The sequence below is a fragment of the Oncorhynchus keta genome, unplaced genomic scaffold, assembly GCF_023373465.1.
Source record: "Oncorhynchus keta strain PuntledgeMale-10-30-2019 unplaced genomic scaffold, Oket_V2 Un_scaffold_3664_pilon_pilon, whole genome shotgun sequence".
NCBI classification, from domain to species: Eukaryota; Metazoa; Chordata; class Actinopteri; order Salmoniformes; family Salmonidae; genus Oncorhynchus; species Oncorhynchus keta.
In genome coordinates this window covers 351,066-369,729 of record NW_026290923.1, presented here as the reverse complement: position 1 = coordinate 369,729, position 18,664 = coordinate 351,066, and the positions used below count along the sequence as shown (strand labels likewise).

Sequence of the window (18,664 nt, the reverse complement as noted above, 5' to 3'; positions counted from 1 at the left end):
CAGTGTATTCACTATGACACACAGAGGCTGTGGTACAGTTATTACAACAATTATCTGGGCCATTTTCTTATAGTCGCACTGGTGCTCCAGGGTTGGTGTGTGTGTGTGTGTAGGTGTGTGTGTGCTACCTGTGTGTGTGTGTGTGTGTGTGGTGTGTGTGTGCTACCTGTGTGTGTGTGTGTGTGTGTGTGTGTGTGTGTGTGTGTGTGTGTGTGTGTGTGTGTGTGTGTGTGTGTGTGTGTGTGTAGGTGTGTGTGTGTAGGTGTGTGTTACCTGTGTGTTGGTGTGAGAGGGGCAGCAGGGTAGGTGTTACCTGTGTGTTGGTGTGAGAGGGGCAGCAGGGTAGGTGTTACCTGTGTGTTGGTGTGAGAGGGGCAGCAGGGTAGGTGTTACCTGTGTGTTGGTGTGAGAGGGGCAGCAGGGTAGGTGTTACCTGTGTGTTGGTGTGAGAGAGGGGCAGCAGGGTAGGTGTTACCTGTGTGTTGGTGTGAGAGAGGGGCAGCAGGGTAGGTGTTACCTGTGTGTTGGTGTGAGAGAGGGGCAGCAGGGTAGGTGTTACCTGTGTGTTGGTGTGAGAGGGGCAGCAGGGTAGGTGTGCGTGTTACCTGTGTGTTGGTGTGAGAGAGGGGCAGCAGGGTAGGTGTTACCTGTGTGTTGGTGTGAGAGGGGCAGCAGGGTAGGTGTTACCTGTGTGTTGGTGTGAGAGGGGCAGCAGGGTAGGTGTTACCTGTGTGTTGGTGTGAGAGAGGGGCAGCAGGGTAGGTGTTACCTGTGTGTTGGTGTGAGAGGGGCAGCAGGGTAGGTGTTACCTGTGTGTTGGTGTGAGAGGGGCAGCAGGGTAGGTGTTACCTGTGTGTTGGTGTGAGAGAGGCAGCAGGGTAGGTATTACCTGTGTGTTGGTGTGAGAGGGGCAGCAGGGTAGGTGTTACCTGTGTGTTGGTGTGAGAGGGGCAGCAGGGTAGGTGTTACCTGTGTGTTGGTGTGTGAGAGAGGCAGCAGGGTAGGTGTTACCTGTGTGTTGGTGTGAGAGGGGGGCAGCAGGGTAGGTGTTACCTGTGTGTTGGTGTGAGAGGGGCAGCAGGGTAGGTGTTACCTGTGTGTTGGTGTGAGAGAGGGGCAGCAGGGTAGGTGTTACCTGTGTGTTGGTGTGAGAGAGGGGCAGCAGGGTAGGTGTTACCTGTGTGTTGGTGTGAGAGAGGGGCAGCAGGGTAGGTGTTACCTGTGTGTTGGTGTGAGAGAGGCAGCAGGGTAGGTGTTACCTGTGTGTTGGTGTGTGAGAGAGGCAGCAGGGTAGGTATTACCTGTGTGTTGGTGTGAGAGGGGCAGCAGGGTAGGTATTACCTGTGTGTTGGTGTGAGAGAGGGGCAGCAGGGTAGGTGTTACCTGTGTGTTGGTGTGAGAGGGGCAGCAGGGTAGGTGTTACCTGTGTGTTGGTGTGAGAGAGGGGCAGCAGGGTAGGTGTTACCTGTGTGTTGGTGTGAGAGGGGCAGCAGGGTAGGTGTTACCTGTGTGTTGGTGTGAGAGAGAGGCAGCAGGGTAGGTGTTACCTGTGTGTTGGTGTGAGAGAGGGGCAGCAGGGTAGGTGTTACCTGTGTGTTGGTGTGATAGGGGCAGCAGGGTAGGTGTTACCTGTGTGTTGGTGTGATAGGGGCAGCAGGGTAGGTGTTACCTGTGTGTTGGTGTGAGAGGGGGCAGCAGGGTAGGTGATACCTGTGTGTTGGTGTGAGAGAGGGCAGCAGGGTAGGTGTTACCTGTGTGTTGGTGTGAGAGGGGCAGCAGGGTAGGTGTTACCTGTGTGTTGGTGTGAGAGAGGGCAGCAGGGTAGGTGTTACCTGTGTGTTGGTGTGAGAGGGGCAGCAGGGTAGGTGTTACCTGTGTGTTGGTGTGAGAGAGGGGCAGCAGGGTAGGTGTTACCTGTGTGTTGGTGTGAGAGGGGCAGCAGGGTAGGTGTTACCTGTGTGTTGGTGTGAGAGGGGCAGCAGGGTAGGTGTTACCTGTGTGTTGGTGTGAGAGGGGCAGCAGGGTAGGTGTTACCTGTGTGTTGGTGTGAGAGAGGGGCAGCAGGGTAGGTGTTACCTGTGTGTTGGTGTGAGAGAGGGGGAGGGGGCTAGGTGTGTGTGTTACCTGTGTGTTGGTGTGAGAGAGGCAGCAGGGTAGGTGTTACCTGTGTGTTGGTGTGAGAGAGGCAGCAGGGTAGGTGTTACCTGTGTGTTGGTGTGAGAGAGGCAGCAGGGTAGGTGATACCTGTGTGTTGGTGTGAGAGGGGCAGCAGGGTAGGTGTTACCTGTGTGTTGGTGTGAGAGAGGGGCAGCAGGGTAGGTGTTACCTGTGTGTTGGTGTGAGAGAGGCAGCAGGGTAGGTGTTACCTGTGTGTTGGTGTGAGAGGGGCAGCAGGGTAGGTGTTACCTGTGTGTTGGTGTGAGAGAGGGGCAGCAGGGTAGGTGTTACCTGTGTGTTGGTGTGAGAGGGGGCAGCAGGGTAGGTGTTACCTGTGTGTTGGTGAGAGAGGGGCAGCAGGGTAGGTGTTACCTGTGTGTTGGTGTGAGAGGGCAGCAGGGTAGGTGATACCTGTGTGTTGGTGTGAGAGAGGGGCAGCAGGGTAGGTGTTACCTGTGTGTTGGTGTGAGAGAGGCAGCAGGGTAGGTGTTACCTGTGTGTTGGTGTGAGAGAGAGGCAGCAGGGTAGGTGTTACCTGTGTGTTGGTGTGAGAGAGGGGCAGCAGGGTAGGTGTTACCTGTGTGTTGGTGTGAGAGAGGGGCAGCAGGGTAGGTGTTACCTGTGTGTTGGTGTGAGAGAGGGGCAGCAGGGTAGGTGTTACCTGTGTGTTGGTGTGAGAGAGGGGCAGCAGGGTAGGTGTTACCTGTGTGTTGGTGTGATAGGGGCAGCAGGGTAGGTGTTACCTGTGTGTTGGTGTGATAGGGGCAGCAGGGTAGGTGTTACCTGTGTGTTGGTGTGAGAGAGGGGCAGCAGGGTAGGTGTTACCTGTGTGTTGGTGTGAGAGAGGGGCAGCAGGGTAGGTGTTACCTGTGTGTTGGTGAGAGAGGGGCAGCAGGGTAGGTGTTACCTGTGTGTTGGTGTGAGAGGGCAGCAGGGTAGGTGTTACCTGTGTGTTGGTGTGAGAGAGGCAGCAGGGTAGGTGTTACCTGTGTGTTGGTGTGAGAGGGGCAGCAGGGTAGGTATTACCTGTGTGTTGGTGAGAGAGGGGCAGCAGGGTAGGTGTTACCTGTGTGTTGGTGTGAGAGAGGGCAGCAGGGTAGGTGTTACCTGTGTGTTGGTGTGAGAGAGGGGCAGCAGGGTAGGTGTTACCTGTGTGTTGGTGTGAGAGGGGCAGCAGGGTAGGTGTTACCTGTGTGTTGGTGTGAGAGAGAGGCAGCAGGGTAGGTGTTACCTGTGTGTTGGTGTGAGAGAGGGGCAGCAGGGTAGGTGTTACCTGTGTGTTGGTGTGATAGGGGCAGCAGGGTAGGTGTTACCTGTGTGTTGGTGTGATAGGGGCAGCAGGGTAGGTGTTACCTGTGTGTTGGTGTGAGAGAGGGGCAGCAGGGTAGGTGATACCTGTGTGTTGGTGTGAGAGAGGGGCAGCAGGGTAGGTGTTACCTGTGTGTTGGTGTGAGAGGGGCAGCAGGGTAGGTGTTACCTGTGTGTTGGTGTGAGAGGGGCAGCAGGGTAGGTGTTACCTGTGTGTTGGTGTGAGAGGGGCAGCAGGGTAGGTGTTACCTGTGTGTTGGTGTGAGAGAGGGGCAGCAGGGTAGGTGTTACCTGTGTGTTGGTGTGAGAGGGGCAGCAGGGTAGGTGTTACCTGTGTGTTGGTGTGAGAGAGGGGCAGCAGGGTAGGTGTTACCTGTGTGTTGGTGTGAGAGAGGGGCAGCAGGGTAGGTGTTACCTGTGTGTTGGTGTGAGAGAGGGGCAGCAGGGTAGGTGTTACCTGTGTGTTGGTGTGAGAGGGGCAGCAGGGTAGGTGTGTGTGTTACCTGTGTGTTGGTGTGAGAGGGCAGCAGGGTAGGTGTTACCTGTGTGTTGGTGTGAGAGAGGCAGCAGGGTAGGTGTTACCTGTGTGTTGGTGTGAGAGAGGCAGCAGGGTAGGTGATACCTGTGTGTTGGTGTGAGAGGGGCAGCAGGGTAGGTGTTACCTGTGTGTTGGTGTGAGAGAGGGGCAGCAGGGTAGGTGTTACCTGTGTGTTGGTGTGAGAGAGGCAGCAGGGTAGGTGTTACCTGTGTGTTGGTGTGAGAGGGGCAGCAGGGTAGGTGTTACCTGTGTGTTGGTGTGAGAGAGGGGCAGCAGGGTAGGTGTTACCTGTGTGTTGGTGTGAGAGGGGGGCAGCAGGGTAGGTGTTACCTGTGTGTTGGTGAGAGAGGGGCAGCAGGGTAGGTGTTACCTGTGTGTTGGTGTGAGAGGGGCAGCAGGGTAGGTGATACCTGTGTGTTGGTGTGAGAGAGGGGCAGCAGGGTAGGTGTTACCTGTGTGTTGGTGTGAGAGAGGCAGCAGGGTAGGTGTTACCTGTGTGTTGGTGTGAGAGAGGCAGCAGGGTAGGTGTTACCTGTGTGTTGGTGTGAGAGAGGGGCAGCAGGGTAGGTGTTACCTGTGTGTTGGTGTGAGAGAGGGGCAGCAGGGTAGGTGTTACCTGTGTGTTGGTGTGAGAGGGGGCAGCAGGGTAGGTGTTACCTGTGTGTTGGTGTGAGAGAGGGGCAGCAGGGTAGGTGTTACCTGTGTGTTGGTGTGATAGGGGCAGCAGGGTAGGTGTTACCTGTGTGTTGGTGTGATAGGGGCAGCAGGGTAGGTGTTACCTGTGTGTTGGTGTGAGAGAGGGGCAGCAGGGTAGGTGTTACCTGTGTGTTGGTGTGAGAGAGGGGCAGCAGGGTAGGTGTTACCTGTGTTGGTTGGTGTTACCTGAGAGGGGCAGCAGGGTAGGTGTTACCTGTGTGTTGGTGTGAGAGGGGCAGCAGGGTAGGTGTTACCTGTGTGTTGGTGTGAGAGAGGGCAGCAGGGTAGGTGTTACCTGTGTGTTGGTGTGAGAGGGGCAGCTAGGTGTTACCTGTGTGTTGGTGTGAGAGGGGCAGCAGGGTAGGTGTTACCTGTGTGTTGGTGTGAGAGGGGCAGCAGGGTAGGTGTTACCTGTGTGTTGGTGTGAGAGAGGGGCAGCAGGGTAGGTGTTACCTGTGTGTTGGTGTGAGAGGGGCAGCAGGGTAGGTGTTACCTGTGTGTTGGTGTGAGAGAGGGCAGCAGGGTAGGTGTTACCTGTGTGTTGGTGTGAGAGGGGGCAGCAGGGTAGGTGTTACCTGTGTGTTGGTGTGAGAGGGGCAGCAGGGTAGGTGTTACCTGTGTGTTGGTGTGATAGGGGCAGCAGGGTAGGTGTTACCTGTGTGTTGGTGTGATAGGGGCAGCAGGGTAGGTGTTACCTGTGTGTTGGTGTGAGAGAGGGCAGCAGGGTGGTGATACCTGTGTGTTGGTGTGAGAGGGGCAGCAGGGTAGGTGTTACCTGTGTGTTGGTGTGAGAGGGCAGCAGGGTAGGTGTTACCTGTGTGTTGGTGTGAGAGAGGGGCAGCAGGGTAGGTGTTACCTGTGTGTTGGTGTGAGAGGGGCAGCAGGGTAGGTGTTACCTGTGTGTTGGTGTGAGAGGGGCAGCAGGGTAGGTGTTACCTGTGTGTTGGTGTGAGAGGGGCAGCAGGGTAGGTGTTACCTGTGTGGTGTGAGTGTGTTACCTGTGTGTTGGTGTGAGAGGGGCAGCAGGGTAGGTGTTACCTGTGTGTTGGTGTGAGAGAGGGCAGCAGGGTAGGTGTGTTACCTGTGTGTTGGTGTGAGAGAGGGCAGCAGGGTAGGTGTTACCTGTGTGTTGGTGTGAGAGGCAGCAGGGTAGGTGTTACCTGGGTAGGTGTGAGAGAGGCAGCAGGGTAGGTGTTACCTGTGTGTTGGTGTGAGAGAGGCAGCAGGGTAGGTGATACCTGTGTGTTGGTGTGAGAGGGCAGCAGGGTAGGTGTTACCTGTGTGTTGGTGTGAGAGAGGGCAGCAGGGTAGGTGTTACCTGTGTGTTGGTGTGAGAGAGGCAGCAGGGTAGGTGTTACCTGTGTGTTGGTGTGAGAGGGGGCAGCAGGGTAGGTGTTACCTGTGTGTTGGTGTGAGAGAGGGCAGCAGGGTAGGTGTTACCTGTGTGTTGGTGTGAGAGGGGGCAGCAGGGTAGGTGTTACCTGTGTGTTGGTGAGAGAGGGGCAGCAGGGTAGGTGTTACCTGTGTGTTGGTGTGAGAGGGCAGCAGGGTAGGTGATACCTGTGTGTTGGTGTGAGAGGGGGCAGCAGGGTAGGTGTTACCTGTGTGTTGGTGTGAGAGAGGCAGCAGGGTAGGTGTTACCTGTGTGTTGGTGTGAGAGAGGGGCAGCAGGGTAGGTGTTACCTGTGTGTTGGTGTGAGAGGGGCAGCAGGGTAGGTGTTACCTGTGTGTTGGTGTGAGAGAGGGGCAGCAGGGTAGGTGTTACCTGTGTGTTGGTGTGAGAGAGGGGCAGCAGGGTAGGTGTTACCTGTGTGTTGGTGTGATAGGGGCAGCAGGGTAGGTGTTACCTGTGTGTTGGTGTGATAGGGGCAGCAGGGTAGGTGTTACCTGTGTTGGTGTGAGAGAGGGGCAGCAGGGTAGGTGTTACCTGTGTGTTGGTGTGAGAGAGGGCAGCAGGGTAGGTGTTACCTGTGTGTTGGTGTGAGAGAGGGCAGCAGGGTAGGTGTTACCTGTGTGTTGGTGTGAGAGGGCAGCAGGGTAGGTGTTACCTGTGTGTTGGTGTGAGAGAGGGCAGCAGGGTAGGTGTTACCTGTGTGTTGGTGTGAGAGGGGCAGCAGGGTAGGTATTACCTGTGTGTTGGTGAGGGGGCAGCAGGGTAGGTGTTACCTGTGTGTTGGTGTGAGAGGGGCAGCAGGGTAGGTGTTACCTGTGTGTTGGTGTGAGAGAGGGGCAGCAGGGTAGGTGTTACCTGTGTGTTGGTGTGAGAGAGGGGCAGCAGGGTAGGTGTTACCTGTGTGTTGGTGTGAGAGGGGCAGCAGGGTAGGTGTTACCTGTGTGTTGGTGTGAGAGGGGGCAGCAGGGTGGTGTTACCTGTGTGTTGGTGTGAGTGGCAGCAGGGTAGGTGTTACCTGTGTGTTGGTGTGAGAGGGGCAGGGTAGGTGTTACCTGTGTGTTGGTGTGAGAGGGGCAGCAGGGTAGGTGTTACCTGTGTGTTGGTGTGAGAGAGGGGCAGCAGGGTAGGTGTGTGTTGGTGTGAGAGAGGGGCAGCAGGGTAGGTGTTACCTGTGTGTTGGTGTGAGAGGGGCAGCAGGGTAGGTGTTACCTGTGTGTTGGTGTGAGAGGGGGCAGCAGGGTAGGTGTTACCTGTGTGTTGGTGTGAGAGAGGGGGCAGCAGGGTAGGTGTTACCTGTGTGTTGGTGTGAGAGGGGCAGCAGGGTAGGTGTTACCTGTGTGTTGGTGTGAGAGGGGCAGCAGGGTAGGTGTTACCTGTGTGTTGGTGTGAGAGAGGGCAGCAGGGTAGGTGTTACCTGTGTGTTGGTGTGAGAGAGGGCAGCAGCAGGGTAGGTGTTACCTGTGTGTTGGTGTGATAGGGGCAGCAGGGTAGGTGTTACCTGTGTGTTGGTGTGATAGGGGCAGCAGGGTAGGTGTTACCTGTGTGTTGGTGTGAGAGAGGGGCAGCAGGGTAGGTGATACCTGTGTGTTGGTGTGAGAGAGGGGCAGCAGGGTAGGTGTTACCTGTGTGTTGGTGTGAGAGGGGCAGCAGGGTAGGTGTTACCTGTGTGTTGGTGTGAGAGAGGGGCAGCAGGGTAGGTGTTACCTGTGTGTTGGTGTGAGAGGGGCAGCAGGGTAGGTGTTACCTGTGTGTTGGTGTGAGAGAGGGGCAGCAGGGTAGGTGTTACCTGTGTGTTGGTGTGAGAGGGGCAGCAGGGTAGGTGTTACCTGTGTGTTGGTGTGAGAGGGGCAGCAGGGTAGGTGTTACCTGTGTGTTGGTGTGAGAGGGGCAGCAGGGTAGGTGTTACCTGTGTGTTGGTGTGAGAGAGGGGCAGCAGGGTAGGTGTTACCTGTGTGTTGGTGTGAGAGAGGGGCAGCAGGGTAGGTGTGTGTGTTACCTGTGTGTTGGTGTGAGAGAGGCAGCAGGGTAGGTGTTACCTGTGTGTTGGTGTGAGAGAGGCAGCAGGGTAGGTGTTACCTGTGTGTTGGTGTGAGAGAGGCAGCAGGGTAGGTGATACCTGTGTGTTGGTGTGAGAGGGGCAGCAGGGTAGGTGTTACCTGTGTGTTGGTGTGAGAGAGGGGCAGCAGGGTAGGTGTTACCTGTGTGTTGGTGTGAGAGAGGCAGCAGGGTAGGTGTTACCTGTGTGTTGGTGTGAGAGGGGCAGCAGGGTAGGTGTTACCTGTGTGTTGGTGTGAGAGGGGCAGCAGGGTAGGTGTTACCTGTGTGTTGGTGTGAGAGGGGGGCAGCAGGGTAGGTGTTACCTGTGTGTTGGTGAGAGAGGGGCAGCAGGGTAGGTGTTACCTGTGTGTTGGTGTGAGAGGGGCAGCAGGGTAGGTGATACCTGTGTGTTGGTGTGAGAGAGGGGCAGCAGGGTAGGTGTTACCTGTGTGTTGGTGTGAGAGAGGCAGCAGGGTAGGTGTTACCTGTGTGTTGGTGTGAGAGAGGGGCAGCAGGGTAGGTGTTACCTGTGTGTTGGTGTGAGAGAGGGGCAGCAGGGTAGGTGTTACCTGTGTGTTGGTGTGAGAGAGGGGCAGCAGGGTAGGTGTTACCTGTGTGTTGGTGTGAGAGGGGGCAGCAGGGTAGGTGTTACCTGTGTGTTGGTGTGATAGGGGCAGCAGGGTAGGTGTTACCTGTGTGTTGGTGTGATAGGGGCAGCAGGGTAGGTGTTACCTGTGTGTTGGTGTGAGAGGGGGCAGCAGGGTAGGTGTTACCTGTGTGTTGGTGTGAGAGAGGGGCAGCAGGGTAGGTGTTACCTGTGTGTTGGTGTGAGAGAGGGGCAGCAGGGTAGGTGTTACCTGTGTGTTGGTGTGAGAGGGGCAGCAGGGTAGGTGTTACCTGTGTGTTGGTGTGAGAGAGAGGCAGCAGGGTAGGTGTTACCTGTGTGTTGGTGTGAGAGGGGCAGCAGGGTAGGTATTACCTGTGTGTTGGTGAGAGAGGGGCAGCAGGGTAGGTGTTACCTGTGTGTTGGTGTGAGAGAGGGGCAGCAGGGTAGGTGTTACCTGTGTGTTGGTGTGAGAGAGGGGCAGCAGGGTAGGTGTTACCTGTGTGTTGGTGTGAGAGAGGGGCAGCAGGGTAGGTGTTACCTGTGTGTTGGTGTGAGAGGGGCAGCAGGGTAGGTGTTACCTGTGTGTTGGTGTGAGAGGGGGCAGCAGGGTAGGTGTTACCTGTGTGTTGGTGTGAGAGTGGCAGCAGGGTAGGTGTTACCTGTGTGTTGGTGTGAGAGGGGCAGCAGGGTAGGTGTTACCTGTGTGTTGGTGTGAGAGAGGGGCAGCAGGGTAGGTGTTACCTGTGTGTTGGTGTGAGAGAGGGCAGCAGGGTAGGTGTGTGTTGGTGTGAGAGAGGGGCAGCAGGGTAGGTGTTACCTGTGTGTTGGTGTGAGAGGGGCAGCAGGGTAGGTGTTACCTGTGTGTTGGTGTGAGAGAGGGGAAGCAGGGTAGGTGTTACCTGTGTGTTGGTGTGAGAGAGGGGCAGCAGGGTAGGTGTTACCTGTGTGTTGGTGTGAGAGAGGGGCAGCAGGGTAGGTGTTACCTGTGTGTTGGTGTGAGAGAGGGGCAGCAGGGTAGGTGTTACCTGTGTGTTGGTGTGAGAGGGGCAGCAGGGTAGGTGTTACCTGTGTGTTGGTGTGAGAGGGGCAGCAGGGTAGGTGTTACCTGTGTGTTGGTGTGAGAGAGGGGCAGCAGGGTAGGTGTTACCTGTGTGTTGGTGTGAGAGAGGCAGCAGGGTAGGTGTTACCTGTGTGGTGTGAGAGAGGGGCAGCAGGGTAGGTGTTACCTGTGTGTTGGTGTGAGAGAGGGGCAGCAGGGTAGGTGTTACCTGTGTGTTGGTGTGAGAGAGGGGCAGCAGGGTAGGTGTGTGTGTTACCTGTGTGTTGGTGTGTGAGAGAGGCAGCAGGGTAGGTGTTACCTGTGTGTTGGTGTGAGAGAGGCAGCAGGGTAGGTGTTACCTGTGTGTTGGTGTGAGAGGGGCAGCAGGGTAGGTGATACCTGTGTGTTGGTGTGTGAGAGGGGCAGCAGGGTAGGTGTTACCTGTGTGTTGGTGTGAGAGGGGGGCAGCAGGGTAGGTGTTACCTGTGTGTTGGTGTGAGAGAGGGGCAGCAGGGTAGGTGTTACCTGTGTGTTGGTGTGAGAGAGGGGCAGCAGGGTAGGTGTCTCTAAGACATTGCTGGATGTTGACCGTAGCCAGTTTAACGATGTCAGCGGCTGACCCCTGGACTGTCGTGTTAACAGCCTGACGCTCCGCCTGAAGAGGGTTCACAACTTATAGTTGGAGGCAGAAATGTACACGCACTCAAGGTTGGAGTCATTGGTTTTTCAACCACTCCACAAATGTCTTGTTAACAAACTATAGTTTTGGCAAGTCGGTTAGGACATCTACTTTGTTCATGACACAAACAAATTTTCCAACAATTGTTTACAGACAGATTATTTTACTTATAATTCACTGTATCACAATTCCAGTGGGTCAGCAGTTTACATACACTAAGTTGACTGTGCCTTTAAACAGCTTGGAAAATTCCAGAAAATTATGTCATGGCTTTAGAAGCTTCTTATAGGTTAATTGACATAATTTGAGTCAATTGGAGGTGAACCTGAAGATGTATTTCAAGGACTACCTTCAAACTCAGTGCCTCTTCGCTTGGCATCATGGGAAAATCCAAAGAAATCAGCCAAGACCTCAGAAAAAAAAATGTGTAGACCTCCACAAGTCTGGTTCATCCTTGGGAGCAATTTCCAAACGCCAGAAGGTACCAAGCTCATCTGTACAAACAATAGTACGCAAGTATAAACACCAGCCGTCATACCGCTCAGGAAGGAGACGCATTCTGTCTCCTAGAGATGAACGGACTTTGGTGCGAAAAGTGCAAATCAATCCCAGAACAACAACAAAGGACCTTGTGAAGATGCTGGAGGAAACAGGTACAAAAGTATCTATATCCACAGTAAAACTAGTCTTATATCGACATAACCTGAAAGGACACTCAGCAAGGATGAATCCACTGCTCCAAAACTGCCATAAAAAAGCCAGACTACGGTTTGCAACTGCACATGGGGACTAAGACCGTACGTTTTGGAGAAATGTCCTCTGGTCTGATGAAACAAAAATAGAAGTGTTTGGCCATAATGACCATCATCATGTTTGGAGGAAAAAGGGGGAGGCTTGCAAGCTGAAGAACACCATCCCAACCGTGAAGCACGGGGCTGGCAGCATCATGTTGTGGTGGTGCTTTGCTGCAGGAGGGACTGGTGCACTTCACAAAATGGATGGCATCATGAGGCAGGAAAATTATGTGGATATATTGAAGCAGCATCTCAAAACATCATTCAGGAAGTTAAAGCTTGGTCGCAAATGGGTCTTCCAAATGGACAATGACCACAAGCAGCCTTCCAAAGTTGTGGCAAAATGGCTTAAGGACAACAAAGTCAAGGTATTGGAGTGGCCATCACAAAGCCCTGACCTCAATCCTATAGAACATTTGTGGGCAGAACTGAAAAAGCGTGAGCGAGCAAGGAGGCCTACAAACCTGACTCAGTTACACCAGCTCTGTCAGGAGGAATGGGCCAGAATTCACCCAACTTATTGTGGGAAGCTTGTGGAAGGCTTCCCGAAACGTTTGACCCAAGTTACACAATTTAAAGGCCATACTACCAAATACTAATTGAGTGTATATAAACGTCTGACCCACTGGGAATGTGATGAAAGAAATAAAAGCTGAAAGAAATCATTCTCTCTACTATTATTCTAACATTTAACATTCTTAAAATAAAGTGGTGATCCTAACTGACAATGTCAAATCCTGTTGTAGTAATATGGCTACAGGTTCATCTGCCTCACCTAAAGTCCATTCTGGTGGGAAGCTGCTATAGACCAAGTGCTAACAGTCAGTATCTGGATAACATGTACCGGTATGAAATGCTTGATAATGTGATATCAATAGAGATGAATGTTTTCTGGTGTGTGATGTCAGCTACCTGTTTCCTGGTGTGTGATGTCAGCTACCTGTTTTCTGGTGTGTGATGTTAGCTACCGGTTTCCTGGTGTGTGATGTCAGCTACCTGTTTTCTGGTGTGTGATGTCAGCTACCTGTTTCCTGGTGTGTGATGTCAGCTACCTGTTTCCTGGTGTGTGATGTCAGCTACCTGTTTCCTGGTGTGATGTTAGCTACCTGTTTCCTGGTGTGATGTTAACTACCTGTTTTCTGGTGTGTGATGTTAACTACCTGTTTTCTGGTGTGTGATGTTAGCTACCTGTTTCCTGGTGTGATGTTAGCTACCTGTTTCCTGGTGTGTGATGTTAACTACCTGTTTCCTGGTGTGTGATGTTAGCTACCTGTTTCCTGGTGTGATGTTAGCTACCTGTTTCCTGGTGTGTGATGTCAGCTACCTGTTTCCTGGTGTGTGATGTCAGCTACCTGTTTCCTGGTGTGTGATGTTAGCTACCTGTTTCCTGGTGTGTGATGTCAGCTACCTGTTTCCTGGTGTGTGATGTCAGCTACCTGTTTCCTGGTGTGTGATGTCAGCTACCTGTTTCCTGGTGTGTGATGTTAACTACCTGTTTCCTGGTGTGTGATGTTAACTACCTGTTTCCTGGTGTGTGATGTTAGCTACCTGTTTCCTGGTGTGTGATGTCAGCTACCTGTTTCCTGGTGTTGGTGTGTGATGTCAGCTACCTGTTTCCTGGTGTGTGATGTCAGCTACCTGTTTCCTGGTCTGTGATGTTAGCTACCTGTTTCCTGGTGTGTGATGTCAGCTACCTGTTTCCTGGTCTGTGATGTTAGCTACCTGTTTCCTGGTGTGTGATGTTAACTACCTGTTTCCTGGTGTGTGATGTTAGCTACCTGTTTCCTGGTGTGTGATGTCAGCTACCTGTTTCCTGGTGTTGGTGTGTGATGTCAGCTACCTGTTTCCTGGTGTGTGATGTCAGCTACCTGTTTCCTGGTGTGTGATGTCAACTACCTGTTTCCTGGTGTGTGATGTCAGCTACCTGTTTCCTGGTGTGTGATGTTAGCTACCTGTTTCCTGGTGTGTGATGTCAGCTACCTGTTTCCTGGTGTGTGATGTCAGCTACCTGTTTCCTGGTGTGTGATGTCAACTACCTGTTTCCTGGTGTGTGATGTCAGCTACCTGTTTCCTGGTGTGTGATGTTAGCTACCTGTTTCCTGGTGTGTGATGTCAGCTACCTGTTTCCTGGTGTGTGATGTCAGCTACCTGTTTCCTGGTGTGTGATGTCAGCTACCTGTTTCCTGGTGTGTGATGTCAGCTACCTGTTTCCTGGTGTGTGATGTTAACTACCTGTTTCCTGGTGTGATGTTAGCTACCTGTTTCCTGGTGTGATGTCAGCTACCTGTTTCCTGGTGTGTGATGTCAGCTACCTGTTTCCTGGTGTGTGATGTCAGCTACCTGTTTCCTGGTGTGATGTTAACTACCTGTTTCCTGGTGTGTGATGTCAGCTACCTGTTTCCTGGTGTGATGTTAGCTACCTGTTTCCTGGTGTGTGATGTTAACTACCTGTTTCCTGGTGTGATGTTAACTACCTGTTTCCTGGTGTGTGATGTCAGCTACCTGTTTCCTGGTGTGATGTTAACTACCTGTTTCCTGGTCTGTGATGTCAGCTACCTGTTTCCTGGTGTGATGTTAACTACCTGTTTCCTGGTGTGTGATGTTAACTACCTGTTTCCTGGTCTGTGATGTCAGCTACCTGTTTCCTGGTGTGATGTTAACTACCTGTTTCCTGGTGTGATGTTAGCTACCTGTTTCCTGGTGTGTGATGTTAACTACCTGTTTCCTGGTGTGTGATGTCAGCTACCTGTTTCCTGGTGTGTGATGTCAGCTACCTGTTTCCTGGTGTGTGATGTTAGCTACCTGTTTCCTGGTGTGTGATGTTAACTACCTGTTTCCTGGTGTGATGTTAACTACCTGTTTCCTGGTGTGTGATGTCAGCTACCTGTTTCCTGGTGTGTGATGTTAGCTACCTGTTTCCTGGTGTGTGATGTCAGCTACCTGTTTCCTGGTGTGTGATGTTAGCTACCTGTTTCCTGGTGTGATGTCAGCTACCTGTTTCCTGGTGTGTGATGTCAGCTACCTGTTTCCTGGTGTGTGATGTTAGCTACCTGTTTCCTGGTGTGATGTTAACTACCTGTTTCCTGGTGTGTGATGTTAACTACCTGTTTCCTGGTGTGTGATGTCAGCTACCTGTTTCCTGGTGTGTGATGTCAGCTACCTGTTTCCTGGTGTGTGATGTTAGCTACCTGTTTCCTGGTCTGTGATGTTAGCTACCTGTTTCCTGGTGTGTGATGTCAGCTACCTGTTTCCTGGTGTGTGATGTCAGCTACCTGTTTCCTGGTGTGTGATGTTAGCTACCTGTTTCCTGGTGTGTGATGTCAGCTACCTGTTTCCTGGTGTGTGATGTCAGCTACCTGTTTCCTGGTCTGTGATGTTAGCTACCTGTTTCCTGGTGTGTGATGTCAGCTACCTGTTTCCTGGTGTGTGATGTCAGCTACCTGTTTCCTGGTGTGTGATGTTAACTACCTGTTTCCTGGTGTGTGGTGTTAGCTACCTGTTTCCTGGTGTGTGATGTCAGCTACCTGTTTCCTGGTGTGTGATGTTAGCTACCTGTTTCCTGGTGTGTGATGTTAGCTACCTGTTTCCTGGTGTGTGATGTCAGCTACCTGTTTCCTGGTGTTGGTGTGTGATGTCAGCTACCTGTTTCCTGGTGTGTGATGTCAGCTACCTGTTTCCTGGTCTGTGATGTCAGCTACCTGTTTCCTGGTGTGTGATGTTAACTACCTGTTTCCTGGTGTGTGATGTCAGCTACCTGTTTCCTGGTGTGTGATGTTAGCTACCTGTTTCCTGGTGTGTGATGTCAGCTACCTGTTTCCTGGTGTTGGTGTGTGATGTTAGCTACCTGTTTCCTGGTGTGTGATGTCAGCTACCTGTTTCCTGGTGTGTGATGTCAGCTACCTGTTTCCTGGTCTGTGATGTCAGCTACCTGTTTCCTGGTGTGTGATGTTAACTACCTGTTTCCTGGTGTGTGATGTTAACTACCTGTTTCCTGGTGTGTGATGTTAGCTACCTGTTTCCTGGTGTGATGTTAGCTACCTGTTTCCTGGTGTTGGTGTGTGATGTTAGCTACCTGTTTCCTGGTGTAGCCGGTGCTGTTGATGTTAGGTAGGTATCTCCTCCTCCCCAGTAGAGTCTGGACAAAACCCTTCTTCACACAGCTACGCACTGTCTCCTTCAGGAACCTATGAATACCTGGACAGACACACAGCTACACACTGTCTCCTTCACCAGACACACAGTAAATCACACACCTCCATTTTCATCAAGCAGAAAAGCTAATGTTGCTGTAGTCACACACACACACACACTCTCTGATCAGTGTGTGTACCTGTGTATCGGCCCTTGAAGCTCTCGATATAAGCACCTGCATCGTCCTCCTCGATCCCCATCTGCTCCCCCAGAGATTTGGCTCCCATCCCATAGATTATACCATAACATATCTACACACACACACACACACACACACACACACACACACACACACACACACACACACACACACACACACACACACACACACACAATATAATGAACAAACATCAAGTTGGAAACAAATGCAGTGCGTGTTACTACCCTCGTGGGGACATCTCCCATCTCAATGGCTGCTTTGGGGTTTAATGGATGTTAGGTCCCCACAAGGTAAAACACATGCTGTGTGTACCTGTTTAGCCTGTTGTCTCAGGGTGTCGTCTACAGTCTCCAGGTCAATGTTCTTCCACTCAGCAGCGATACAGCGGAACACATCAGCTCCTCCATTCAACACCTGACACACGTTTGGACAAGGTCAGATGAAAGTAGTGTGTGTGTGTCCGTGTGTGTGTGTGTGCCTGTGTGTGTGTCTGCTGTGTGTGTGTGTCTGTGTGTCTGTGTGTATGTGTGTGTGTGTGTGTGTCTGCTGTGTGTGTGTGTCTGTGTGTCTGTGTGTCTGTGTGTGTGTGTGTGTGTGTGTGTGTGTGTGTGTGTGTGTGTGTGTGTGTGTGTGTGTGTGTGTGTGTGTGTGTGTGTGTGTGTCTGTGTCTGTGTCTGTGTCTGTGTCTGTGTGGGTGTGTCTGTGTCTGTGTCTGTGTGTGTGTGTGTGTTTGACCTGTAGCAGACGTTTGTCCTTAGAGAGGTGAGCCAACACTCTGAGCTCCAACTGGGAATAATCTGCTGCTAATACCATCCCTCCTGGAGAGAGGAGAGAGAGAGGAGGTAAGGAGTGATAGAGAGAGAGAGGAGAGGTAAAGAGAGAGAGAGGGGGGAGAGGTGAGGAGAGGTAAGGAGAGAGAGAGGGGGGATAAGGAGAGAGAGGAGAGAGAGCGTGGGGGTGACAGGGAGGGGAGAGGGATGGATAGACAGAGGTAGGGGCAGAGTGGGGAGAAAGAAAGAGAGAGAGAGAAGGGGGAGGGGAGAGCAAGAGAGAGGGAGCACGAGACAGAGGGAAGAGGGAGGGAGAAAGAGAGAGGGGGGAGGGAGAAAGAGAGAGGGAGAGAGAAAAGCATACCAATTAGGATCTGGCAGAAAATACTTGAATCAGTCATATAGCCCATTGCCCTTTATGATTGTGGGGTCTGGGGTCCGCTCACCAACCAAGAATTCACAAAATACGACAAACACCAAATTGAGACTCTGCAAAAAATATCGGTGTACAACGTAGAACACCAAATAATGCAGAGCAGAATTAGGCCGATACCCACTAATTATTAAAAACCATAAAAGAGACGTTAAATTCTACAACCACCTAAAAGGAAGCGTTTCCCAAACCTTCCATAACAAAGCCATCACCTACAGAGAGATGAACCTGGAGAAGAGTCCCCTAAGCAAGCTGGTCCTGGGGCTCTGTCCACAAACACAAACAAACCCCACAGAGCCCCAGGACAGCAGCACAATTAGACCCAACCAAATCATGAGAAAACAAAAAGATAATTACTTGACACATTGGAAAGAATTAACCAAAAAAACAGCACTCCGCCCACAAAATGAGGTGGAATCTGAGCTGCACCTCCTAACCTCCTGCCAAATATATGACCATATTAGAGAGACACATTTTCCTCAGATTATACAGACCCACAAGCAGTTTGATAACAAACCCAACTTGTTTTTATAAACTCCCATATCTACTGGGTGAAATACCACAGTGTGCCATCACAGCAGCAAGATTTGTGACCTGTTGCCACAAGAAAAGGGCAACCAGTGAAGAACAAACACCAGGGTAAATACAACCCATATTTATGTTTATTTATTTTCCCTTTTGTACTTTAACTATTTGCACATCGTTACAACACTGTATACAGTGGGGGTAAACATATGTGAAATAAAGGCTTTTACATGTTAAATTAACACAAAGGTCCTATGTGGCTCAGTCAGTAGAGCATGGAGCTTATCCATCAAGGGTTGTGGGTTCAACTCCCGCTGGGGTTACCATTTGTAAAATGTATACACGCATGACTGTTAATCGCTTTGGATAAAAGCATCTGACACACACAGGTAGGGTTGGATAGTGGGCCCTCTTGGCCCAAAGACTATTTACCATTGAGGCCTTTCACCATTTCGAAGTAGTCGACTGGATCACAGAAATATTGCAGCTATTCAATACAACTTCAGGAATGACAGGGTGCTTCAAATAGGACGGACGGACGGACAGACAGGCAGGCGGGCAAGCAGGTACCATTAGTATAGACTCTCTGTGGCCTGTCTGACATGGTACCATTAGTATAGACTCTCTGTGGCCTGGCAGTAAGTGGTCTGACATGGTACCATTAGTATAGACTCTCTGTGGCCTGTCTGACATGGTACCATTAGTATAGACTCTCTGTGGCCTGTCTGACATGGTACCATTAGTATAGACTCTCTGTGGCCTGTCTGACATGGTACCATTAGTATAGACTCTCTGTGGCCTGTCTGACATGGTACCATTAGTATAGACTCTCTGTGGCCTGCCTGACATGGTACCATTAGTATAGACTCTCTGTGGCCTGTCTGACATGGTACCATTAGTATAGACTCTCTGTGGCTGTCTGACATGGTACCATTAGTATAGACTCTGACATGGTACCATTAGTATAGACTCTCTGTGGCCTGTCTGACATGGTACCATTAGTATAGACTCTCTGTGGCCTGCCTGACATGGTACCATTAGTATAGACTCTCTGTGGCCTGCCTGACATGGTACCATTAGTATAGACTCTCTGTGGCCTGGCAGTAAGCTGTCTGACATGGCACCATTAGTATAGACTCTCTGTGGCCTGCCTGACATAGTACCATTAGTATAGACTCTCTGTGGCCTGTCTGACATGGTACCATTAGTATAGACCCTCTGTGGCCTGCCTGACATGGTACCATTAGTATAGACTCTCTGTGGCCTGGCAGTGTCTGACATGGTACCATTAGTATAGACTCTGTGGCTGACATGGTACCATTAGTATAGACTCTCTG

General features: G+C 51.9%; 1 protein-coding gene across 1 annotated transcript in view; it reads right to left on the bottom strand.

Annotated features, from left to right (window-relative positions):
• polq (polymerase (DNA directed), theta) overlaps nt 1-18,664 on the bottom strand; it is a 137,447-nt gene that overhangs the window by 23,882 nt on the left and 94,901 nt on the right. Inside the window, exons 30-35 of the mRNA XM_052516108.1 lie at nt 17,760-17,814; nt 16,335-16,417; nt 15,912-16,013; nt 15,579-15,690; nt 15,321-15,442; nt 10,301-10,430 (exon numbers count right to left, since the gene is read on the bottom strand). Coding sequence (XP_052372068.1) covers nt 10,301-10,430; nt 15,321-15,442; nt 15,579-15,690; nt 15,912-16,013; nt 16,335-16,417; nt 17,760-17,814 — 604 coding nt within the window. The remainder of the gene's footprint in view (nt 1-10,300; nt 10,431-15,320; nt 15,443-15,578; nt 15,691-15,911; nt 16,014-16,334; nt 16,418-17,759; nt 17,815-18,664) is intronic.